Source organism: Lissotriton helveticus, chromosome 9 (assembly GCF_964261635.1).
Source record: "Lissotriton helveticus chromosome 9, aLisHel1.1, whole genome shotgun sequence".
In the NCBI taxonomy this organism is placed as follows: Eukaryota; Metazoa; Chordata; class Amphibia; order Caudata; family Salamandridae; genus Lissotriton; species Lissotriton helveticus.
In genome coordinates this window covers 1,217,399,455-1,217,424,894 of record NC_136070.1, presented here as the reverse complement: position 1 = coordinate 1,217,424,894, position 25,440 = coordinate 1,217,399,455, and the positions used below count along the sequence as shown (strand labels likewise).

The window sequence follows — 25,440 nt, the reverse complement described above, 5'->3', positions numbered from 1 at the left end:
GGAAGGTTGATCCCTGACTATGGTTGCCCCCAACTTTTTGCCTGGTGTTTTGCTGGTTTTCTGACTTAGTTGACCTGGGGCCCTGCTATTCAGGACCCCAGGCCTACTGCTCTCTCTGTAAAATGGATTCCATGTACCTTAGGTACATATCTAAATTGGATACTGAGTCACCTTATCAGTCCCTGTACAGTGTACCTTAGGTACCCAGGGCATAGGTGTACCCAGGGCCTACCAGGGGCTGCAGCATGTATTATGCCACCCCTGGCTGGCCATCCAAATCTGACACAACTGGCTGCACGACAGCTGGGGCAAGGTGGTGTAATCACCCTTTGCTTTAGATATAGTATACCTATATCTAACCCTAAAATGGACACACAGATCTCCTATCAGTCACTCCTATGGCAGGCCTTAACAATCCTGAAGGCAGAGTGCTTGGAATCGTGTGAGATGGTGCTCTGGCATGAGCTGAGCCTGTCTGCGGCTTTCGGGATCTATCCCTTAGCCGTTTCCATGATATCGCATACCATATACTCTTAAGTGCATTATAATCCTCGCGGTTATATGCCAACTCTGGTATCGCTTTATCAAAACATGTCGAGTAAGGTGTCATACGAATTGGAATACTAACCCCTCGCCAATTCTGGCGACGGGGTTAGCATTCCACCCTTCTAGAGGGACACGACATGCATGTAACCTATAACCCGGTTAAAAGTCAGACAGAGCCTTAGCATCCACAAAATGGATGCTGCCACCGAGACACAAGTCTGCCCTCCTGCTGCTGGGAGTCCTCCCAGAGCAGGAGATAAGGACAAAGGGTTTCCTGCCAGGGGCGGTGCCAGCACCGTCCCAGACAGGGTTTTGTGTATTGTAGGTAGGCAGGGCTTTAGAGGAAGGTGACTGCACGTGGCACCCCGGTGCTCACTGTGCATAGGCTGGCTGGAACCAGTTCCAGGGTCACTCCAGACCCTGTGCTGGGGAAAAGCCCGCCAAGGAAGTGGGTGTAACCACCCCCCTCCTAGTCCCACCCATAGGGCAGGACTTAGTCGCGTGCCAGCCCCTTTTTACAGGATAAAGGTAGAGACTGGCCCCCTTCCAAATCAGATCATCTTTGAATCCTGAAACTACTTTCTGCGAAAGGAACTCAAGACTTCTTCCTAAGATTTCTCCCTTGTGACTAAGGAGTAGTCACCCTGCACCCGCAGGCACCATCTAAGAACACTGCGGTCTGCTGCAAGTCCTTCCTCCGGAATCCGACTGCCCAGCTCGACGAGAACCGGCTTCCCTGGCACCTCTGACCTCTACCTGCATCATCAGTCACGCTGAGATTCGTGGGTGTGACGAGACCTCGAGGGACCGGCCATCTTCAAGACTGCACGACTTCTTTCCAGCAAGCCCGCCGAGTGAATTCCTGGTGAGTGCTTTGGGGTCCGAGAAGCCCCCACCCTGAGCAGCTCCAGCACCGAAGAGCAGCCCCCCAGCATCTCCACGATCTGCGTGGGGCCCTTCTGCTTTTTGCTGCTCACCGCGTTGTTTGGCTACTAGCCCGCTGGCTTGTGGCCTTCCTGACGACGCCCGACGACATTTCTGCTGCTGGTCTGGTTGCTCCAGACTGGCCCTTGCTTTCCTCCATCGGAGAAGTACCCTGGACCCTCCTGGTCCACTCAAGACGCCATTTTAGGTCCACCGCGTGGGCCTTGCATTTGCCAAGACTTGTTGCCCAATCCTGGGTCCATCGACGTCGACAGCAAGAACCTTCGTGGGACAGCTCGCACCTCCATCCTGGTCGCCGACAACGCCTCCTGGTCCGAGAGACTGCAGAGCCCAGCAGCGCCCACTCACCTGACTGCGGTGACTTCGCCCGGTGCCATCCTGGTGCCCACTTAATCACTGGCTAGTGATTCAAGAACTTGGTCCCCTCTGCTTTCAGGTTTTCTTCTTCCTTGATCCAGGCTTGGATCCATCGAACTTTCCTTCACTGGTCGCCTGCCAGCAACTTCTTCCTTCCAGGCTCCTGGTCCGGCAACGAGATCCCCGACGTCTTTTCAGACCTATGCAGCTGCAGCCCCTGGGCTAGGTAACTTCGGCACTCCGGTGTCCCAGCATAGCCTCACTATCCAAGGGTCAGGATCCACTGTCGTTTTCTTCCTACCAGGTCGGGTTCGCCCGTGAACACTAACTTTGTGAATTCTAGCTTCCATAGACTTTGTCCCGCATCCCGCGTGAGAGTGCACACTTTGCACCCGAGTCCCCTGGGCCTCCTAGTAGTAATCTAACGATTCCCTAGTCCAGTCCTAGCGATTCCAAAGCCTATTAGAACTGTTACTTACCTGCTAGTAATTCGCATTCCACTTTTAAAGTATATGGTTTTTCGTGCCCCTCGGGCATTTGTGTATAACGTGCTAACTTAAGTATTTTCGTAAGAGTTTTGTTGTGTGCTTAGCTCCCTGTCTCATAAAGAGCCAGGGTAGTCTTGTTATAAATAAATACACTGTTTATTTTCATAACAACTTGTGTGGTGTCCTTTCACTGGGTGTTCAAGGGGTAATGTGATGGTAAAACAGCTGGCTTAACACGCCCTCTAGAGTCTTAGCCTTAGACTGCTCGTATCCATGCTACTAGGATAGCTGGTCTATAAGGTTGACTTACAACCAATCATCAATAAGGGTTGTTTGGACTGATATATAGTGATCACTAGAATAGTGAGCACTGCACATCAGGCCAACTTCTCACATTGGTGGCAGCGGGTGGGATTTGAGCTTGCTGTTGTTTTTACCACACATATCCTAAGAATATCTTGTGAAAGATCACATAAGTACTAAAGGTACATATAACTTAGCTTAGAATACTCTGAGTTCTACTGAACCAGCTGTTGTAGCTCCTAGGGCCTAGCACACCCTAAACTACAACTCTAGCAAGGGATCAGTAGGCAAACATATAGTGTAGGTAAGTGCACCACTTACACCTCACTAGAAAAGCATGTCTACCCAGGGAGAATCTACTGAGACTCCCCTGGTCAGTGTTGACCCTCCACAGGTCACTTCAAGATATGCAGCTCTCAGTTTCCAGGAGATGAGACAAATCTGTGTCTCCAGGAAACTGAAGCAGGGGTCTAACCCCACCATTCCCTTTCTGATAGGTCTCTTAGAGACATATGATGCCAGAAAGCTTTCTCAGTTACATGAGAACATGCCAGCCTTAGAGGGAACCTCTGGGGATCCAGACCTCCCCAACACTGATTCAGCAGTTGAGGAGGAGGATCAAGAGGTACTCTCTGGGGATGAGGTAGACAAAGGTCTTGAGGTAGTCAGAAGGCTAACTAGGACCAACTTAGACTTACTTGGGCTAGGATCTGGGGGCCCCCCAGTACTAACCCGAAGTGGGCCTAACCTTGGAGTTAGGAGAGATAGATCTCTTTCTAGGGACTCCAATAGATCTCTGCACTCTAATGCCTCTTCTCAGGGGAGAAGGAATCCTCCACAGAGGAGATTCACTTCCCCTCAGAGAAGGGAGCATGAAGCTAGGATGAGACAAGCTGAACTGAGGATTGAAAGGGAAGAACTTGCCCTGGCCAAAGAGAAGCTTGCCTTTGCTAGAGAGCAGCAGATAAGTGGGTTAGCACCCACTGGTGGCAGCAATCTCCCAAGAGATAGAGAGAAGGGTTTAGATACTAAACACCTGACTAAAATAGTGCCCCCCTTTAAGCAAGGGGATGATATCCAGAAATGGATGGCTGCTTTGGAGAGGGCCTGCACTGTGCAGGGCATTCCCCAGAGTCAGTGGGCAGCTATACTGTGGCTCTCCTTTGATGGCAAAGGTAGAGATAAGCTCCTCACTACTAGAGTTGAGGATGCTAACAATTACCAGGTCCTGAAAAATGCACTGGTTGATGGGTTTGGTTTAACCACTGAGCAGTACAGGTTGCTGTTCAGAGACACCCAGAAAACTCAGTCTCAGGACTGGTCTGACTTTGTTGATTGTGCCACTAAGGCTTTAGAAGGCTGGCTACTGGGTAGCAAGGTTACTGACTTCACAGGATTGTATAATCTTATTATGAGAGAGCAAGTCTTAAATAATTGTCAGAACCAGTTATTACACCAGCACCTGGTAGACTCTGATCTGACCTCTCCACAAGAATTGGGTAAGAGGGCAGACAAATGGGTCAGAACCAGGATTAGGCCCAAGAACCAAGGTGGTGACCAGAAAAAGGAATCAACCAAGCCTCAAGAGAAGGGTGGGAATAAATCTCCAGATCAAACCACATCAGGGCCCCAAAAATCCTCTGAGGGGGGTGGGTCCCAGAATCCTTCCAACAACCAGAAGAAACCTTATTGTTATCCCTGTAAACAGGTGGGTCATTTAAAAACTGACAGCAGTTGCCCAAAGAATAACAATAAGGAAAACATACCCCCAAGTAACATTCCCAAACCTCCTGTTACTACTAGTAGTAATCCCCCAGGTGGTGGGAGTGCCCCCAAGAATTTGGGTGCATTTACTTTGGGAGTTCCTGGGGACTCTGGCCTAACCAGGTCCCCTGACTTAGATACTCTTGTCTGTGAGACTGGCATGGGGTTTGCCAACTTCACAACTTGTCCCAACACTTTGGGCAAGTACAGACAGGAGCCCCTCATCAATGGTATAAAAGTTGAGGCCTATAGAGACACAGGGGCTAGCATCACTATGGTGACTGAGAGTCTAGTCCCCTCAAGGCAACTTTTACCTGGTGCCACATACCAGGTGACCAATATTGATGGAGTACAGAGAGATCATCCCATGGCAGTGGTCAATCTCAGCTGGGGAGGTGTCACTGGCCACAAGAGAGTGGCAGTGTCACCAAACTTGCCTGTAGATTGCCTACTGGGGAATGATTTAGAGCTCTCAGCCTGGGCTGAAGTAGAGCAAGAAACCCATTCTAGAATGGTAAACATCCATGGTAAGGTTAGTGGGGCAGTGGTAGCCACAGCCCCAGTCCAAGATATCCTCCCTGAACAGGTCAGGAGGGTTGTGCCAGTCACAACCCAATCTAAGACAACTTCCTTCCCAGAACAGGTTGTCAAGGCTGTCATGGTAACAGCCCACACCCAAACTGAGCCCCCTCCTGAAAAGGTTGGGAGAGTTGTGATGGCCACAGCTCAAACTCAGACAGATGACAGTGTTGTGAAGCCTGAAACTATGGATCACTCCACTCAGACAGAGAGTATTGAGGAGGAAGAGAAATCTCCCTCCCACCAGACTTTAGGAAAGGATCAGCCTCCTCAGGGAACTGATCTGACCCCTTGTGAAGAAACTGCCACAGAGGTAGTCAGGCCTAGCCTGGCAGAACCCCTGATGCCAGTGGACCCTTCCAAGGTGGGACCCAGTCTGGAGCAGGTAACCTGCCCCTCTCTACCCTGCCTCAGTCAGCCCAGGGCTGTAGAGGTCAGGGAGGCCAGTGTTGGACCCCAAAGGGCCCCCTGTCCAAAAGAATTCCCCAATCAGCAGATTAAGGGCACTGAAGCTAGTAGTCCTAGCCAAGTGAAAATAAAACATACTCCTGAGGGATCCCCCTTAAAATTAGGTAGGGACCTCCCACAGATGGACACTGTTGGGCACAGCCAAACTTGGGACCTGAGGGCCCCAGACCTGACCTGTCCCTCCAGTAAGCCACACAGAGGGACCCAACCTCCAGCTGTAGGTAGCCAGAGGTTGACCCTGAGAGCCCAAAACAACTCAGTCTTGGAAAGAAAGGCCTCTATGGTGGAAAATGATTGGAGGAAGCTGAGCCCAAAATTAGTGGAGCCTCACTTCAGTACTCCATTTCAGCACCAGCCTTTTTCTTTGACAAAACACACCACAGGTAGAGATTCCCTATGGTGGAGACCCTCAGACACCCTTAGGGTGAGGGATTGCTTAGTGGACCATGACATAGGGGGTAACCATGCCAGTGCTGGTACTTCCTTAAATGGCCACTTAGGCAATATAGGCTTACCTGGACAAGGATAGCCTTATCTCCTTTCGTTTGGGGGGGGGTTATGTAGGAAGGTTGATCCCTGACTATGGTTGCCCCCAACTTTTTGCCTGGTGTTTTGCTGGTTTTCTGACTTAGTTGACCTGGGGCCCTGCTATTCAGGACCCCAGGCCTACTGCTCTCTCTGTAAAATGGATTCCATGTACCTTAGGTACATATCTAAATTGGATACTGAGTCACCTTATCAGTCCCTGTACAGTGTACCTTAGGTACCCAGGGCATAGGTGTACCCAGGGCCTACCAGGGGCTGCAGCATGTATTATGCCACCCCTGGCTGGCCATCCAAATCTGACACAACTGGCTGCACGACAGCTGGGGCAAGGTGGTGTAATCACCCTTTGCTTTAGATATAGTATACCTATATCTAACCCTAAAATGGACACACAGATCTCCTATCAGTCACTCCTATGGCAGGCCTTAACAATCCTGAAGGCAGAGTGCTTGGAATCGTGTGAGATGATGCTCTGGCATGAGCTGAGCCTGTCTGCGGCTTTCGGGATCTATCCCTTAGCCGTTTCCATGATATCGCATACCATATACTCTTAAGTGCATTATAATCCTCGCGGTTATATGCCAACTCTGGTATCGCTTTATCAAAACATGTCGAGTAAGGTGTCATACGAATTGGAATACTAACCCCTCGCCAATTCTGGCGACGGGGTTAGCATTCCACCCTTCTAGAGGGACACGACATGCATGTAACCTATAACCCGGTTAAAAGTCAGACAGAGCCTTAGCATCCACAAAATGGATGCTGCCACCGAGACACAAGTCTGCCCTCCTGCTGCTGGGAGTCCTCCCAGAGCAGGAGATAAGGACAAAGGGTTTCCTGCCAGGGGCGGTGCCAGCACCGTCCCAGACAGGGTTTTGTGTATTGTAGGTAGGCAGGGCTTTAGAGGAAGGTGACTGCACGTGGCACCCCGGTGCTCACTGTGCATAGGCTGGCTGGAACCAGTTCCAGGGTCACTCCAGACCCTGTGCTGGGGAAAAGCCCGCCAAGGAAGTGGGTGTAACCACCCCCCTCCTAGTCCCACCCATAGGGCAGGACTTAGTCGCGTGCCAGCCCCTTTTTACAGGATAAAGGTAGAGACTGGCCCCCTTCCAAATCAGATCATCTTTGAATCCTGAAACTACTTTCTGCGAAAGGAACTCAAGACTTCTTCCTAAGATTTCTCCCTTGTGACTAAGGAGTAGTCACCCTGCACCCGCAGGCACCATCTAAGAACACTGCGGTCTGCTGCAAGTCCTTCCTCCGGAATCCGACTGCCCAGCTCGACGAGAACCGGCTTCCCTGGCACCTCTGACCTCTACCTGCATCATCAGTCACGCTGAGATTCGTGGGTGTGACGAGACCTCGAGGGACCGGCCATCTTCAAGACTGCACGACTTCTTTCCAGCAAGCCCGCCGAGTGAATTCCTGGTGAGTGCTTTGGGGTCCGAGAAGCCCCCACCCTGAGCAGCTCCAGCACCGAAGAGCAGCCCCCCAGCATCTCCACGATCTGCGTGGGGCCCTTCTGCTTTTTGCTGCTCACCGCGTTGTTTGGCTACTAGCCCGCTGGCTTGTGGCCTTCCTGACGACGCCCGACGACATTTCTGCTGCTGGTCTGGTTGCTCCAGACTGGCCCTTGCTTTCCTCCATCGGAGAAGTACCCTGGACCCTCCTGGTCCACTCAAGACGCCATTTTAGGTCCACCGCGTGGGCCTTGCATTTGCCAAGACTTGTTGCCCAATCCTGGGTCCAGCGACGTCGACAGCAAGAACCTTCGTGGGACAGCTCGCACCTCCATCCTGGTCGCCGACAACGCCTCCTGGTCCGAGAGACTGCAGAGCCCAGCAGCGCCCACTCACCTGACTGCGGTGACTTCGCCCGGTGCCATCCTGGTGCCCACTTAATCACTGGCTAGTGATTCAAGAACTTGGTCCCCTCTGCTTTCAGGTTTTCTTCTTCCTTGATCCAGGCTTGGATCCATCGAACTTTCCTTCACTGGTCGCCTGCCAGCAACTTCTTCCTTCCAGGCTCCTGGTCCGGCAACGAGATCCCCGACGTCTTTTCAGACCTATGCAGCTGCAGCCCCTGGGCTAGGTAACTTCGGCACTCCGGTGTCCCAGCATAGCCTCACTATCCAAGGGTCAGGATCCACTGTCGTTTTCTTCCTACCAGGTCGGGTTCGCCCGTGAACACTAACTTTGTGAATTCTAGCTTCCATAGACTTTGTCCCGCATCCCGCGTGAGAGTGCACACTTTGCACCCGAGTCCCCTGGGCCTCCTAGTAGTAATCTAACGATTCCCTAGTCCAGTCCTAGCGATTCCAAAGCCTATTAGAACTGTTACTTACCTGCTAGTAATTCGCATTCCACTTTTAAAGTATATGGTTTTTCGTGCCCCTCGGGCATTTGTGTATAACGTGCTAACTTAAGTATTTTCGTAAGAGTTTTGTTGTGTGCTTAGCTCCCTGTCTCATAAAGAGCCAGGGTAGTCTTGTTATAAATAAATACACTGTTTATTTTCATAACAACTTGTGTGGTGTCCTTTCACTGGTTGTTCAAGGGGTAATGTGATGGTAAAACAGCTGGCTTAACACGCCCTCTAGAGTCTTAGCCTTAGACTGCTCGTATCCATGCTACTAGGATAGCTGGTCTATAAGGTTGACTTACAACCAATCATCAATAAGGGTTGTTTGGACTGATATATAGTGATCACTAGAATAGTGAGCACTGCACATCAGGCCAACTTCTCACAGATACCCATGATGCTGGTCACACATTGGACGGTATTTTCACATCATGTGAAAGTCTAACAAAAACAGATACTATCCCTATTCCGTGGTCAGACCACAAATTAATCAGTTTTTATTTAGAAATTAAAGAGGATACTGGAAGACCTATGGAACACATCAAACAAACAACTTACCACGAATGGTCTAATGTGGATAACCAGGAATTCATTGAAACACTCCAATCATCATACCCCGTATTTCACGAAAATTGTAATACAGCCTGCAAACAATTTAACGAGTGGTTGGAGAATGCAGTTGAGCTAAATGTCCCACGAAAGAAAGCCACTCTGAAAAGAAAAACCCCTTCACAGCCATGGTTCTCAGAAGCACTAAAAATCCAGAAGCAGACGTGTAGAAGAGCGGAAAAAAAGTGGAGAACTAATTATGACACTCACCTCAAACAAGAATACAAAGCTACATTAGCATGTTATAAAAAACTAATCATAACAGAAAAAAGTAAATACTTTATCCATAAAATCAACGAATCTAAAAATTCAAGTAAAACCCTTTTTGACACTGTTAAAAAATTATCAAAATTTGAGAACAATAACCCAGAAGCATTATCTTCAGACTTCTGCAACGTGCTAGGAGAATTTTTTGTCAGCAAAGTTTCATCAGTATATGACTCCTTTAAAAACCATAGCACTGAAACATCTAAAAGGGACAATTTACAGACAACAACCCCAGTGAGTAAGCCCCAGATCAAACTACACTGTTCCTTTTCACTCCCCCGACAGCAGAACAGATCCAAAAAGAGATCCACAATATTAACTCAGGTAGCCCAATGGACCCCTGTCCATCCAAAATAATGCACATCTGCTCCAAACAGCTGAACATAGTACTAGAAAACCTTTTTTCCCAAATTATTAAAACCAACATCTTTCCCGATGAATGGAAAACGATATCGATCAGGCCACTTCTAAAAAAACCTAACTTGGACTGCGAAAACCCGAACAACTATAGACCAATAGCCAGGATCCCTTTTGCCGCTAAAGTTTTAGCGAAACTATTAAATAAACAATTATCCCGATACTTGCTGGACGGCAACTGGCTGGATCACTCACAGTTCGGTTTTCGTGAAGGGCACGGAACAGAGACTGCGCTTTTCACAGCAGTGGAAGAACTCAGGCAAGTACTGGACAACGGATCGAAGGCCGCCTTGATACTACTTGATTTATCGGCGGCCTTCGATACAGTCTGCCATGAGATCCTCATAACACGCCTGAAAACAGTACAATTACATGAATTAGCTTGTGCACTCACTGCCTCCTATTTAGAGAATAGAACCTTCTCAGTAGAATCGGGAGAAGCAAAATCCAATCAATTTAACCTACCATGTGGAGTCCCACAGGGCTCCTCGATGAGCCCCACCCTTTTTAATCTGTACGTTACTCCCCTTGCACAAATAATAAGGAACTGTGGCTTCACCCCAATATCCTACGCTGACGATACCCAAATCGTGGTCTCAATAAATAAAGACGTAAAGAACACAGCAGAAAAATTTCATATCTGCATGGTACAAATCAGCCAATGGATGAGAACAAACTGCCTAAAATTAAATGGGGATAAAAGTGAAGTCATGATATTAGGAGGGGACACAAAAATATGGTCCCATTCATGGTGGCCAAAAGAACTAGGAGGATGTCCAGAACCAACAGAAAAGGTGAAAAACCTGGGAATCACGCTAGATATCAATCTTTCCTTTGATGCCCAAGCCAGTAAACTGGCATCATCATTTTGGTACATCCTGAAAATGATTAAGAAAATCCTACCTTACCTACCGTATGACTCACGTAAGACAGTGGTGACAGCATTAGCCTTGTCCCGACTGGACTACGGGAACGGCCTATATGCCGGAGCCAGGAAGAAAATCCTACTCAAACTCCAACGCCTGCAGAATGCAGCAGCCAGGCTGATACTAGGGATACCAAAATTTGAAAAAATCAGCCACAAACTAAAAAATCTACATTGGCTGCCAATTGAAAAAAGAATACAATTCAAATCACTATGCTTAGCATATAAAGCAATTAATGGAACTGGATCACAATTTCTAAAATCCCATTTAAAACTATATGAGCCAAATAGAACTCTTAGGTCCAGCCAAAAGAAAACAATCAGTGTCCCAAGATTCAAGAGAGCTAACTGCGGTGGAAGAAGTTTCCTGGTGCACACGACAAGAATCTGGAACCAACTACCGCTAGATATAAAAAATAGCCCATCTTTGAAATCTTTCAGAAAGGAAGTTAAAACGTGGCTTTTCTCCGCATAGCCCTAATCAACATCTTCAAGAGCCAGAGGTATCTCACAGCGCCAAGACGTCCTTGGGCATTCGCGCGCTCTACAAATGGATAAATCAAATCAAATCAAATCAATTCAAGAAAAACAAAGAATTTGTAAATTCCCGTACCTTTATGAATCTGAGGTTGTTTACCACGATTTGCATTTAGACAAATGAGATCCTTCTTACTAAACCCACAAACACACCCCTTAGAGAAGAATTGCACACACTTATTCCATCATACTAGTGAAATTTCTGGGAGTATATCCTTTTACAAGGATAAAATCCCACTATTCCCGGATCTGTGAATATGCAACAACACTTCCTCTGTCATACTTTGTCTGCATTTTCACATTTAAGGTTCACGGAGGCGTTTAAAGATGGCCCTAGGGTGTAAATAAAAGAATATGCAAAAAAGAAAACACATTGAGTTTTAAAAGGTGATGAAATAAGTAAAATGATAGTTCGAACTAATGGGTCCTATTCACAAATTGCATTTTCTAGTACACACATATCACAAGCAGCAATTCCAATCCTTTATGGGTAGACATCTATCTCTGCCTCAAAAATACTTCACTGGCTCTCTCTTCCCACACAGATGACCTTGAAGAACTTTTGTGTCATCTACAAAGCAGTAACTTCTAAAACAGGACCTCATCTGGCAGAAATCAACAGAATGGTGGTCAATTCAACAACGCAGTCTTGAGGTTACCAAACAAGAAAGAAAATGAAGAGACCAGAAAAAAAACCTCTTGAACCCAACATTATTCTTGGATATGCTTCACTCCAATGTGCCTGCATGTCAAAAATGAGCGGAAAACCCATCTCATCAATTAATATCTCACCCCTCCAACGACAGAACCACCGGGGTCCCTAATCTATGGTTAATCTGGTCTCTGCCTGGATCAATGTGTGTGACGACCTTCTGCTCTCTAGCTTTGTTTGCACCAAGTAAAACAAATGGCTTATTTGATGATGAAACCTGCTGGAAAATGCCTTCACACCTCTTTGCATGGAAACAAGGTAGGAGTCAAGAAAATTGTGCAGAGCATCCAGAAGGTACATTGAGTAACACCTCAACACAGAGGCATTCCCTATCTAAAACTAGTTATTTATTAGTACTTCGATTTCAATAAGGTTTTAAATGTTACTCTTTACTAGACTATGTATTTTTCACTGTGCCTACTCACTTATTCTTGTGCCCATGGTCTTGCTCTGTCCCTCTTTCTTCGTATTCCGTCTCCTCTCTTACCTCCTTTTTCCGGTCTCCCTTATATGCACCCATCCCAATCTCTTTTTTACTTCTTTCTCTTGTTGCACTGCCTTTTTTTTCTCGTGCTCTTTTCTTGCCTTTCCTCATTACTATTGCCAGCTGTTTCCTTCTCACTCACTCTCTCCCCTCTACTTTGAGCAACAGTGTCCATGAGCATAGTACCTTGGCATACTCAAACATGCGCAGATCTGTATACATGTCCAGGGCACGGCTCTCATGCCCGCTCTTTTTGTAAAGCTTGGCGGCCTCGTGGAACTTCCCCTGGTAAGCATACACGTCGGCCAGGAAGAGGTCATTGTTGGTGTCTCCTCGCTTCTTCCGCTCCTGCAAGGAAAAAATACTGGTAATTTCTAAATTGTTAATCTACCACTTCTAAAAGCCAGAGGCTCTTTTTAAAACGAGCAATGGCAAAGCCAAAAGTCTTGCATTTGGGGCCTACTGGCAGTTTCATTTTGTAGACGCACAAACCAAGCATGTACCCTTTACAAAATGACAAAGGCGTTTCTATTTTCTTTTTGCTTACCAATCCAAGTTGGATCAGTAAACAAAACACAAGACTCAGTATTTGTTTTAATTCATACTGCACTATCTAGCACATGCTGCAGTTTCTATAAAGCTTCGAATATGCACACTTAGAACATTTCCTAATGCTGCAGTAAGCAGAATGCTTGATATACTTGGGCTAACTGTGCCTAAGCTTACTAGATCCTCACATGGAATTCACCTCAGATATTAAATCAGTGGATCATAATAAAGGGAACCAAAAATAATTGAGTAACACACCTTGAAGGTAATATGCAAGAGGTTTGTACAAGTGGTACTCTTTTAGCTAAACCATCACACATTCATGATTGTCTCAAGAGAGAAAAATAGTATTACTGTGTCCCGCATCTCACATCTTTTGAGAGCTCATAACCCACCACTACAGAGGTTGCAGCCACATTGTGTTGAGACCCATGAACCTGGCCTATTGTATCTGCGCCTTAAAAAGCAGAGCAAAACAGTTGCTAGAAGAACCACTGAAAGGGTCCTGGAAAGGTTCCAAAATAAATAGTACATACAAAAAATGTATGTGCTGTGCAGCATCAGAAAAACACGTACAGATTCATTAAAACCAAAAGCAATGTGCTGTTCACCAGCTACACACTGGGCACCACTGTTTTAATGCACTGGGTTATGTTTTGTACCGGAGGTTGTGTTTATTGCTAAGGAATGTTCATATTCCCATCGACAAATAGGAAAGATCTTGTGTTCTTGTAGATGCAGGAATACAGGTCCCTGCATGATATCACCCTCCACATACTTTGCCTGGTGCCCAGGTTGGGATCCCAAGGAAACAGACACCAGGTGGCATAAGAAGTAACATTTCAGTTTCATAACATATAAGGGGATAAATATATACAATAAGAACAAGAAAGACTTTTTGAGGAAGGGGGCAGTACACAATTCAATTCAAACCAGGATGAAGGGTTGGACGGGAATGCGGTTATTACTGGATAGCTCACCGTACACTAAAAATGGGATAAAGCCTAAGCTATTCCACCAGCCGTCAGTTTGAGTAAAGGAGCACCAGATAATGCCACCCAGAGAAGAAGCCCTCAGAGATTAAAGCCTCCTCCATGAAAGACACCAGCAACAAGAAGCACAGATTATCGGTATGGTTCCAACAGTGAAAATAAAGCTATTTCTGAGAAGAGGGATCAAGGAGTAAAAATACGGGAAGCATCAGTAGATGCTGCTATGAAGGAAAGGAGACGCTGCTGCGCAAATGGCTTGTCCTAAATCCTGATCGAAACTCTTCATTCTTTCCAAATCATTCCCAAAAGCACCCTGTGGGCGAACAATTGGCAATATGCTACTTCCATCAGCACACCCTCCTGTCCTAGGCCTTCTTTACCCACAACAGCACTACGCACTTTTAGAGAATGTACCTCATGTCCAACTGCACTCATGTGACAGCATTCCTTGCATGTCATCAGGTTTGCACAGAGCTTACTCCATCACTACAGGATTGGTCCCTAAGCCTGCGATAGCTGGGCAGCCGCGCACCAGAGGACAGCCCACTTATGTGCAGTAACGCACACAGACCAGCAAAGCAGAGTGATCCACCCGGAACGGTTCACAGGCATTAAGGCCCTCATCATGAATGGCTAAAAAAATCTGATATGTGTGTAAAGTCCTGTTAACGCACATATCAGAATAATGAGGTCTGCACACTTTAATGCACTCGGTGAATATCAGGTGGAATAAAAACCACATCCTCTGGATAAACTTCAGCAGGTCAAACCAGACGACATTCATCAGTGGCGAGGGGAAGCCTGTTACATACCAGACATGTAGATGTTGATGCGGAAACCAGTAAAATCCAAGAGTTTTCACCATTTATGGGGTAAAACTAACAATTGCTGTTATTTATTGTACCCAGTAATTAATGAACTTCACAGTATAGTTAATTCTCAGGCGCGATAAATATTACATCAAACACTGGGTCTCTCATGATGAGGGACTAAGATCGCACACCAACGTCAGACGTGTGCTATACAATGACCTAAGGATCAGGCAGTAGTCAAGCCATCAAGGGGCCTTTTGGATTTATTTTCTACATCTCTGGCAAACAGCTTTTTACAGGAACAAACAAAATGGGTTTTGGATGCTTTTCAACTGACATCCCTGTAAGAATACCTTTATAAGAATGCGTTGAACCATATGGTTAACGGAATCTTTCATCAGCAACCAAATGTCCCGATCATTTGTCAGAAATGAATCATTGAACCATTAACTAGGTTTGTATAGAAGACACAGATGTATCCCTGCCTCTTTGGTTCTGAACTACATTACATGAGAATTACAATGGCCTTTCAATTAAGACACCTTCTAAATTAAATCCATCTCTGCAGATTATGGCCAGTGTGTTTCTGCACTTTGATATCAGTTGATGGGGCGAAGGGGCAAATTGATTTACAGTGAAAACTATTCAAGTGACCGACTAACTCAATCAATAGAGACAAACGTGCTCCTGCTCCACAGTCCTGTAGAGAACCAGTGGATGCATGATAGTGGAATTGCAACTAAGACTAAGATAATATAGTACACAGAAGTAAAAAAAAAAAAATGAGATGAACAAAGTATAAGGAAAGAGCCTGTAAGATCGAGGTCTAGTACAAAATAGGTCCAAGAAGCCTTGGTCTGTTGTCAGAATCTCAGGGTATCCAATGAACAGAAATGTACAACAAATGCAACTGAATGGATCTTTCTTACATAGTCAGTGGTTATTGTTACATTCTGGTATCGATCAAGTGCTCCTGAACATCCACTGGACACCCAGAAATCAAACAAAAGGAAATAAATTGTTGCATGGTACAAGCAGGGAGACGTCCAAGGCCAGTGGTAACACACACGTTCAAGTCTGACAACCATATGCTAATTGTGCCCTTGTACCTCTGTAGCATTGATCAGTTCTAGGTACCGAAGATCTCGCACTCGGGTGAAAGCCTGCAAAGGAGGAAGAGAAAGAGCATTAGACATTTAAAGTCCATTAAAAACATGTACTACACGTCGTCAACTATTAAAAGCAGAGGGAAATGAGGCATAAAACGAAAATACATCAAATGATCAGTTATTTCAGCATATGCAAACTGCATTTACACTTCGCTAATGCAACTTTCAACTGCATGACCATCCATTTAAACTAATTTGAAAGGAATGGAGTGGTAGACCTTGCTGGTAAAGCAACGTTACTTGTTTGGTTACGAATGAGCGGTTTAACAAAGCTGGTATATTGTGAAAGCTTTTTTACATGCGGCGAAGGGGTTCTGCCCAAAAAAATGAAAGTGGGGAAAACCGGAAAAGGAAGTAAATCTAAGGCAGAATCCTAATTTAAGCAAAGATCAACAGATCCGATTTGGCTCCCACATAGAGCATTCCGTGTTCCTCGTTGGAAATTTTGAAGAAGACATCTGCACAGTTTATATTGCCAAAAAGGAGGAAAAACACTAAGGGCATAGCATGTAAGTGAGAAAAAATAATATCCACAGGTGTAACTCCCCCAGATGATGGGACCTCGTTAACAGACCCCACCACACCCTTGCCAGTCTCATCTGAACCCTACCCAGTACCACCCCCCCCCCCCCAGTGTCCACATATATCTAGCTTGAACCCTCCTGTAGAGCGTTCTGTTGCTTTGTAGCTAGGTTTGACTTTAAAATACCACTCCATACATAACTTGTTTTTATGTAGCATTTAATACCACTGTTCTTTTCATTTCAAAGAGCTGTGAATAACAGATGTGAATGATACTAAAAAATACAGTGGTGAGGGTGCAAAATTGCTTTGCACAGTGTGCTTATGCATAAAATAGGAATGAGCAAGGGTTGTTTTTTTGTCCATTCCAGACGATCTATGGATAACAGAGTTTTCCTTACTTTTTGCTGCATAAAAGGGATTGACAGTAGTAAAGGAGAGAATCCTTTGGAATTCTCCTACCTATCTAGTTGATATAGTCCTTGTTCTACATAAAGAGAAATCTTGAGTGAATTTGTAAACGTTACAATAATTCCCTGCTGCGTTCACAGACCCCACATTCTCAAAAGCCTACAAAATGCAAACATTTTCCAAACTTTTCACTGTGTGCAATGCCAATGAACTCTCTCAAAACTACAATGCAGCTCCCACAAAATTAGCAGCTAACATGTTTGCGTAATGAGGAAAAGTCCAGTGTGAGAGGCTTACAACAGGAGTTTAAAAAGCATCCTTTCCCTAGAAGTTTCAAAGGGCTTCCAGTACCCATGATGAACCAATACATACTGTAGCCTCACATAATCAGTTATTTTTAAAGCCATAAGTGGGAACTACAAACATTTCTGAGGTGTAGACCAATATATAAAGGCAGGGAGGAGGGAGAGTCCTTTAGGGTATAAACGAAGATTCCAACAAACTGGCACTAGGATCACAGGTTAGCAACCATTTCCTCTGCATCCTAGGATTTTTATTGGTACTGATAAAGCAAGCTAAAACAAACTTCTCCCCTCGTAACCCTTTGGTATAAGGGGCACAAACTCTAAAAACATAAGGCAAATTAGAGTAAATGCCATTAAGGACTTAACCAAAAAGATTTTCAGTGTAGTTTGACCTATACCAGAGTCCGCTTTCGTATCAGATTCCAGACAATAATTGTGCGCTGATTTCCAAGCGGCTGGCATGTATGTTTGATAAAGGAATGCTCCCTAGCCAGGCAGCAATGCATCCATAATGAAATGGGTACTGGGTTTCCCTGGTATAGGATTATTAGCGAATTGATAAGAGATACACAACACAAAATCTATCAAGAAATGGATGGATTAGGTGGCCAAGCATCTCTCTTCTGCTTCAGTGCGAACTTAGCTTGCCCTTCTGACTTGTGTCAGTCTCCTGCCATTTTCCCTGTAAGCTGCTCGTTCTGCCCCGGACTCTGTCATTACTCTGTGTGTCTGTATGCCATCTGTTCTATCTGTCCCTGTCTCTTTTTGCATCCTTTGTTCCTCGCAACTGACCCTCTTTGCAACTTTGGCTCCTCGTACTGCTCCATTTTGCAGCTTGGTCTCTTCTGTCAGTTTGTGCCCCCCGACTTGCTCAGCTGAGAACCTTGCCGCTCCAGACAGACTTTCCTGCTCCCCTCACCAAATGTTCTAATTTTTGCTGAGCCCATCCACCGCCTTCTGTGCGCCTCCCACCGCCTCCCCGCACTCCTCCCACTCTCCAAGGCCCTACTTAATGGAGGCCACAGCACGGGCACACCAAAGGCGAATCCATCCATTGTGAGATGGAAACCTCCAATATCTACAGGCGGAGAGTCCGCAGCAGGTGGAGCAGATGGTGATGGGGTTTGTATTTGATATTCATCCCACTCCGACAGTACAGACTTATCAACTTCTCCTTCTTCCCAGTCCTCATCAGTGGTGACAGCCTCCTGGGAATGGTGGGATGGCACCGGAGAAGGTGGAATTGTAGATCGCATTTCGGATGCTGGTGTTGGAGAAGATTGTCTTGGAGATCTGAGCGTTGATACAGAGACTTGCGGCATGGGCGTCGAAGGAAGCGACTGCCGATTCAGATGGCGGAAATCGGCGATAGTAGTCCTCCAACATATACTGCAAGTTGTTGAGGAGAGCTAATGGCATCTGTGCCGTAGGCACCATGGCAGGAGCCTGACCTGTAGGCTCAAGGAACTGCTCTTCTTCCTGATCCTCGTCCTGATATTTTATAAGCAGCTCAGATGGACTTCTAGCAGCGCGGAATCTGTCATCCACATCTGATTGCTCTTCATCTTCTTCAGAGTCCAGTAGCTGTTCAGGCAACTTCAGCGGGGAAAGAGCAGCTAATGAAGAGCCCCGTCTTTCCAATAAAGAAGCTGTCTTAGTCGGCGAGGCAAAGGAGACTGTAGCACTTTGCATTGATATATATTGGCTACTGGAAAACTCAGCTTTGTTCTACCAGACTTTTGTCTCAGAGTTTCTTTCAAAAGACTGCCTCTACCTGGGTTTTGGTGTTGGATGTGGGAGGACACTAGAATTATCATAGTATACTCCCCACGAACACCCTCAGCGCCCAAGTTTTTTGATTGGAGAAGTTCACTATCTTGAAAAAGACCAACGTGTTAGGTTAGCCCACATTGGCTACGGCAAGCACAAGGGGTCATTCCCACCCACTAGCTCATGCCGGGCATAAATGTGGCATTTTCAGGTGCCCACTTCAAAACACTCCTGGGCCTCTGAATGACCAGAAAAGGAAAGGGCTGAACCTGCTGTCTGAGACCAGAGAAGAGCCTAGAAGACTGGAGCTACTCTCCATCTTGTACACAGGACAAAGACGTAGACTCCAAAGGTCTAAAGGCGAACCTCCTGTTAAAGCTATAAAGGCTAACCTCCTGTTAAAGCTACAAGAGACCTTTTTCTGCAACTGCCCATCTGACCAGTGGAAACTGGACATGGACTTGACGCTGCTGTTTAGTCTTTACCTGTAACCCTTTGAGTCCCCTAAGGTCCTTGGGAGCTTTAGAAGTGTACTCTTGTGTTGGATTGGTACTTAAAGGGCTATGTTACAAGGTAAAATCATTTGTCCAGGATAAACCTGGTTGTTGTATCCAACCCGCACTCCATCACAGTCAGGATCAAATTGTGCCTAGGTCCTGATCTAGTCCACCCTTTGATTATCAGTGGCACTTTGTACTTCTTGAGCTATTTCTTCTTAAAAATAAAAACATTTATATATGAAGCTCACTTTAGTGCAATGAGCAGTGGAAGTGCCTCGAATAAAAAGTTACTTACCTTCGGTAATACTCTTTCTGGTGGATACTCCCATCTAAAAAAAAAATGCCAGCATTTGTAAAGCACACAGCTACCTCCGGAGAGGTGTCCCGGCGCTGGGGGCCATCGGGAAGATTAAGCAAGCTATTGCCCAGAGTCACATGGTGCTGGGCTAACCTGCCGCTGGAGCAGAGGATCGAACCGTGAACCCTGTGGTCCGGAGTCAGTCACCCTGGCTGCTGCGCCACACCATAGATTCCTCACCTTTAGAATAGCCCTACACCAGACTGGATCCAGAATTTTCTTAAACAGTGCTCCTGCAGCAGTGTAGCTTCATGCTGGCTCAATTTTACCCTGGAAGTGACAAAGTCAAGCAGCATATAAGTACCACCTCTGCGTGCCAACGTCCATTTCTTGTTTGACTCTTTCCACACCCTCAGATGCAGTGCAAAAAACAATTGTCGTAATCAGAGTGCAGGGCTCTAAATTAGGAAATTTTTAAACGGTTAAAAAAGGTTAAAAGAGGCCTCTCCTCAGAAAGGGAAGGTGGGAGGGAGTGAAGAATCTGGGGTTAGATAGCGTATCCACCATAACGAGTGTTACAGAGGGTTAGTAACGTGTTCACCTGATGGATACTTCTCACCTTTATAACAGGTACCAAAGCAGTACCTTCGAAGGTGGATGGTCTGTGGAGAGGGGTCAGGCCAACAAATGCTGCAGGATCAAACAGCCAAAATGTCCTTCATGTCAGACGTAGCTGTCAAGGCAGTAGTGGTTCATGAATGTGTGCACGGACACCTACGTCGAAGCATGATAGATGTCCAGGACAGGTACTCCGCATGCCATTGCAAAGTTAGCAGCCTTAGCCCTGGCGGAATAGTTTCTCACATCCTCCAGGGCTGTTTTTTGGGCAGTGTGTAGCAGGTCTTAATGCAGAGGTCTATCCAGCCTTGACAGAGTCTATTCTGCACTGCCTTTCTACCCCCCCCCCCCCCCAGAGAACCCCACAATAAAGTGATTATCCACCTTGTGGTCTTTGGTGTGATCAATGGGGAAGCTTAAAGAGATTTTTGGGGTCTTGCCAAGGAGTCTCTCTTGTTTGCCACTAGCAGCATCGGTATCAGTGTCAGTGTCACAAGGACCAGATTGAATTTTGGTGCCTGAATAAAAGTCAGTTTTGTCATCAGAGAGGAACCTGAAACAGATTCTGGATGCACAGAAGGCACTGAGGGTTGACCCCTCTGGGGTATCTCAATTGGAGGCTTTCATGGATCCTTAGAGCCCAAAGGTGCGCCAGAGGGAATCAGAGGGTGTTGAAAATTCACCACATGGCCTCAATCTGTTGTGATGTATTCGATGAACACAAAAACTTTGGATACATTGGGATCAGTTGCAGAATCAGCTCTTCACCGGGGGACCGAGAGCAAGACCAGGAGGCCCCCTGAGATTCTTGCGACTTCTTATGCTGAGAGTGGCGGGACTTGTACAAATCCTCCTTCAACTTCAATTTGTCTTCTTGTGCTTCCAATTAAATTTCAGCTTATTGGAAGACTTGGTCCACGGCTTTGCATTCCCGGGTCACCTCTAGGTTCATAACGGTGCCTGCCTCACATGACTTGGAGTCAAGTGCCGGACCAAAAAACAGAGGCAGACCTCATGGGAATCTGTTTTAGACATCTGTTTGAGACAGTCCCTGCTAAGGCCACCACCTACCGGCACAAGGGAGTAATGCTTGCATATCCAGTCAATGCATGTAATGGGGTGACCCTGTAACCCTCAGAACCTGGGTGGGTAATAAACAAAGTAATAATGGTTCTGTCGGACAGAAATACACACTGATTTAGTATTTCAACGTTTCCTTTCTTAAGTCTCGTACCTAACCAGGATATCAAGACAGGTGTACTAATACATTCACAAACAAAACACACTGACCATAAAGAAAAATGAAAGCAAATTTTACTCAAATACTTTCACATGTGAAAACAAATTACTTCAATAACTGTCCCTAACGAACATTTAAAACATATATGGCACGAAAACTTTGTGCTAGAGTAATACTAAAAACAACAAGTAAAATGTGTTACTTCATATACTTTTGGGTTAAACAACTATACATATACAATCATCCTGTAGACACATCAATTCAATCTTGGATCCTACAGGATTTTGAATAGTTTGTTCACGCCAAAGTAGAGGATTCAGCAAAGAAATTCACAAAAGGAGCGCATGATATGTGTGACCACATTCAACACAAAAAGTAATGCATGGTACAGGCCCAGGGAAACGCTCCTCGATATTCAGCAAAGAAATTCACAAAAGGAGCGCATGATATGTGTGACCACATTCAACACAAAAAGTAATGATATAAACAACATCATAAGAAAATATTGGGATTTGGTGGGCCCAGAAATTGGCATACCTGAAGTACCTATGTTTGCCTTTAAGAGGTCCAAAAACATTAAAGATCAAGTGGCTTCTTCCTACTTAGAAGCTCCACCAATAAGAGATATCAGGACACAACTTGGACAGAACCATTATTACTTTGTTTGTTTTTTTGCATATCCAGTCTGGCACCTTAGGATAGTCTAAAAGGTGAGAAGTCAGTGGTCAGACGTATCCGTCAGAATGAAATAATAATGGTTAGCCTGACCTAGAGGTCAAGAATAGGACCTGCCCAAATGTGATCTACCTAGATGACGAGTCAAGAAATTGAGCCTGAAGTCACATAGCTGTGACTTAACCCAATTACATTTGTTACAGCAGATATATGCTTGACGAACCACTGGGGCCAAAGAAGGACTGTGCCTCTTGGTGAGCCTTCAGTGTCCACTGACTCACTTGATGTTGCGGGCCTGCAACCCTCGCCTGATCCTTGGGATGTGTCTTGCTGGCTAAAGACAGTCAACCATCTAAAGATATCAAATTTCAAAGGGGTGGCAGAATTCTAACCCTAAAACAATGTTTCCCCCAATTGTCTGTGAGAACCAGTGGGTTAAGTGAGACCTATCACAGCCAAACAATGTCAGTCCCAACAACCTATTTACAAGACATGAAATTCTCCTGTTCATTATCTCTGGGGAGGTTACTTTGATTGCTAAACCTATTGTCAACTTCAGTAGATTCCAAATAGGAACCATGGCCTTTGGGACAAGCTTACATCTTAACTCATTCCCCTGAGCCATATCAGCTTGAGGGTACATCAAAGTATGGGCAGTCCATGCAACCAATCATGATAAATCTATTGTTATTCATAGAGATTGCCACATGGAATTGCAGTGGAGGTATGGTATGTTTGGCAGCCACGAAACCCTTAGGGCTAGATTTACAAAGCCCCATCTTGGAAGCCGAGCATATTTTCAAGACAAAAAAAGCCCACTTAAAATCAGTTTTCATTTCTCCTAGCAATTTGCATTGCATTTCCAGTGCTTTTCCATCACTGCTGCTGTTTATTAAATACCATGTCACTTTACCAGTGGGTACCCAAACAAAGAACAGTCACTACTGATGAGTGGATTTAAAAGGAAACACAGACAAACCCATCAATAGGAAAAATGGGAGAATTATAAACAGACTAGTGCCTGACATATTTATAATCTATCAGGCTCAATGACAGATGCCGCACCAGCTATTCCGAAGCACTGGACAGGAGGCAGAATTGCGGGTTACTTCATAGAATATTTGGTTTCTCAATTTATGCATACACATTAACTCAATTCTATTTATTTTTTTACATGCAAAAGGTCAGAGAAATGAAAAAGAGCTAAATGTGACTATGAAATGTTTTTTAACATAATGACTAATTGCAACATCAGTAGGCCTGGGTTAGAACCAGTATCAGACAACATTTAAAACATCCATTCATAAAGTTTATACCTTTTTTGCAGTCTCAAAATCCAAACCTTCCAATGCCTCCATTGCCAGTTCTTTCCAGTCTGTGTCCGTGACCCCCAGGCAAGCTATCTGATAGGCTTCTTTGAACATTTTCCGCTCCAAGTACTGGTACATTGGGGCCGACTGAAGAGGTCCAGTGGGGTTGAAAATTCGAAAACAGATATACAGAACAGAAAGGAGGAAACAAGAAAAATATCTTTATTACGATACTGGTAGCCTTAGGTCTTACTTACTTTATAACACGCTAGCAAAGTGTGCACAGAAAGCAGCACTGGAGGAAGCTTCTCCTAAAGACATTGCAGCTTTAAAGTCAACCACACGGAAATTCCTCCTATTCGCAATTTACACTCAGAAACCCATACAATGGTCCCGCAACATAAGTCAGTTTAGCCTGGAAGGTAGAATGATGTCTCTACTACCCCTCCCCCAACAGACAACCTCTCAGCTGACGATCTGACATCCCACTATAACTCAACAATTACATCCATCCTAGACCAACTAGCTCCCCAGAAACTTAAAACAAGCATTTACAATGCAATAGGTCTCACAGCATTAAAGTTTGAGTTATTGGCATTGTGTATGACAATGCGTTGCATCAATTTTTTTCAAACTTTGAATTGGTGTATAAATGAACACCTGGGCTTGGTGGTGCATAGCATGGCGAGAAGGGACAATATGATGTTACGTGGTGTCCTAATATAGCGTGCATAAGTCCTAAATCCGCCTTGGGGCGCTAAGTGACAACAATATGTGGAGGAAAGGAATGACAAATGTAAGCTATTGGCATTGTAATTGTCCATGCTTTTTATTTAAAATGTAAAAACCAATACATAAATAAAAGGCATTGTCATTTACAATGACAACAGATCAAACTTGCATAAGTGCGAGATCTATTGCATTGGAAATGCTTGTTTCGAGTTGGGTGAGCTGCAAGTCTCATTAAGCGCGGCAGCCATTATTAAGCATGTAAATAAAAAAATTAAAAACAACGACCCCTTCTGCTTTCTTAACATATTTCCGACATTGGGCAATGGGAACCACTTTTGTGGCTACGGCCTGCCTCCTTGACATCTGTCTATCTGGTAAAAATGTCACCCGTGTGCTGAAAGACGCTGTTCAGATCTTCTGCGAGAGTGCGCAGGCATTTTCGTGTACTTTTGTGCAGCAAAAAAAAAAAAATCAGTATAAACTGACTTTTTTGTGGGTATTTACACGAAATGAATTTAAAAAATGGGGGAAATCCTAAGGTGTCAATACCATCACGTTTTCAACATCTGATTATCACAACTGCATGCCACGAGTTTTAATCCCGACTGGGTTGAGTCAGCTTCTCATCCTTCTGTGCTAGGTGAGCCTTTCATGGTGGCAAACAAACACCATAGGATAAACTGGAGGAGGCACAATATTGGGACTGCCGGGAAGGGATAAGGGGGCGTCAAGAAATACAGGAGATCACATTATTCCCAAAATAGAGGGTATCGGGGCGAGACAAGCAGCGCATGGAGTCGGACATGTGGGTCCATTGCTCCGGCGCTGGGCCGTATTTTCCCTGCTCCGGGCGGCTATTGATGACAGGTCATTATCGCGGAAAGCTGCCAGCGACTGTAGGCCCTGTGGAGTAGTGGGAGCCCGTATTTAAAGACCAAAGAGGCGACCGCGTTGCAAGATGAAGGGGCCCATCGGATTGTAGAGGTCCAGCTGTGGTGATTGCCCCCAGAACTGCCAAATTTGGGCGGCGGTGCATTTTCCTTCGGTTCAGTACAGCGGCGTGAAGTATGAGAACACCAGGGGACACGGCACCTGTACGAGGCGGAGACGGCGCACCCGCTCACCACGCCCGTCCTGCGGCCGCCACCGGCGCAGCCAGCCTCCCCTCCATAGGATGCGTAGGAGCACCCCTTCACTCCTTCCAGGCAGCAGCGACTAGCAAAAGGAAT

At 45.6% G+C, this 25,440-nt stretch overlaps 1 protein-coding gene across 1 annotated transcript in view; it reads right to left on the bottom strand.

Moving 5' to 3' along the window:
• The window catches only part of IFT122 (intraflagellar transport 122), a 402,329-nt gene that overhangs the window by 231,852 nt on the left and 145,037 nt on the right, over positions 1-25,440 (bottom strand). Inside the window, exons 15-17 of the mRNA XM_078661691.1 lie at positions 23,486-23,626; positions 15,771-15,824; positions 12,495-12,656 (exon numbers count right to left, since the gene is read on the bottom strand). Coding sequence (XP_078517817.1) covers positions 12,495-12,656; positions 15,771-15,824; positions 23,486-23,626 — 357 coding nt within the window. The remainder of the gene's footprint in view (positions 1-12,494; positions 12,657-15,770; positions 15,825-23,485; positions 23,627-25,440) is intronic.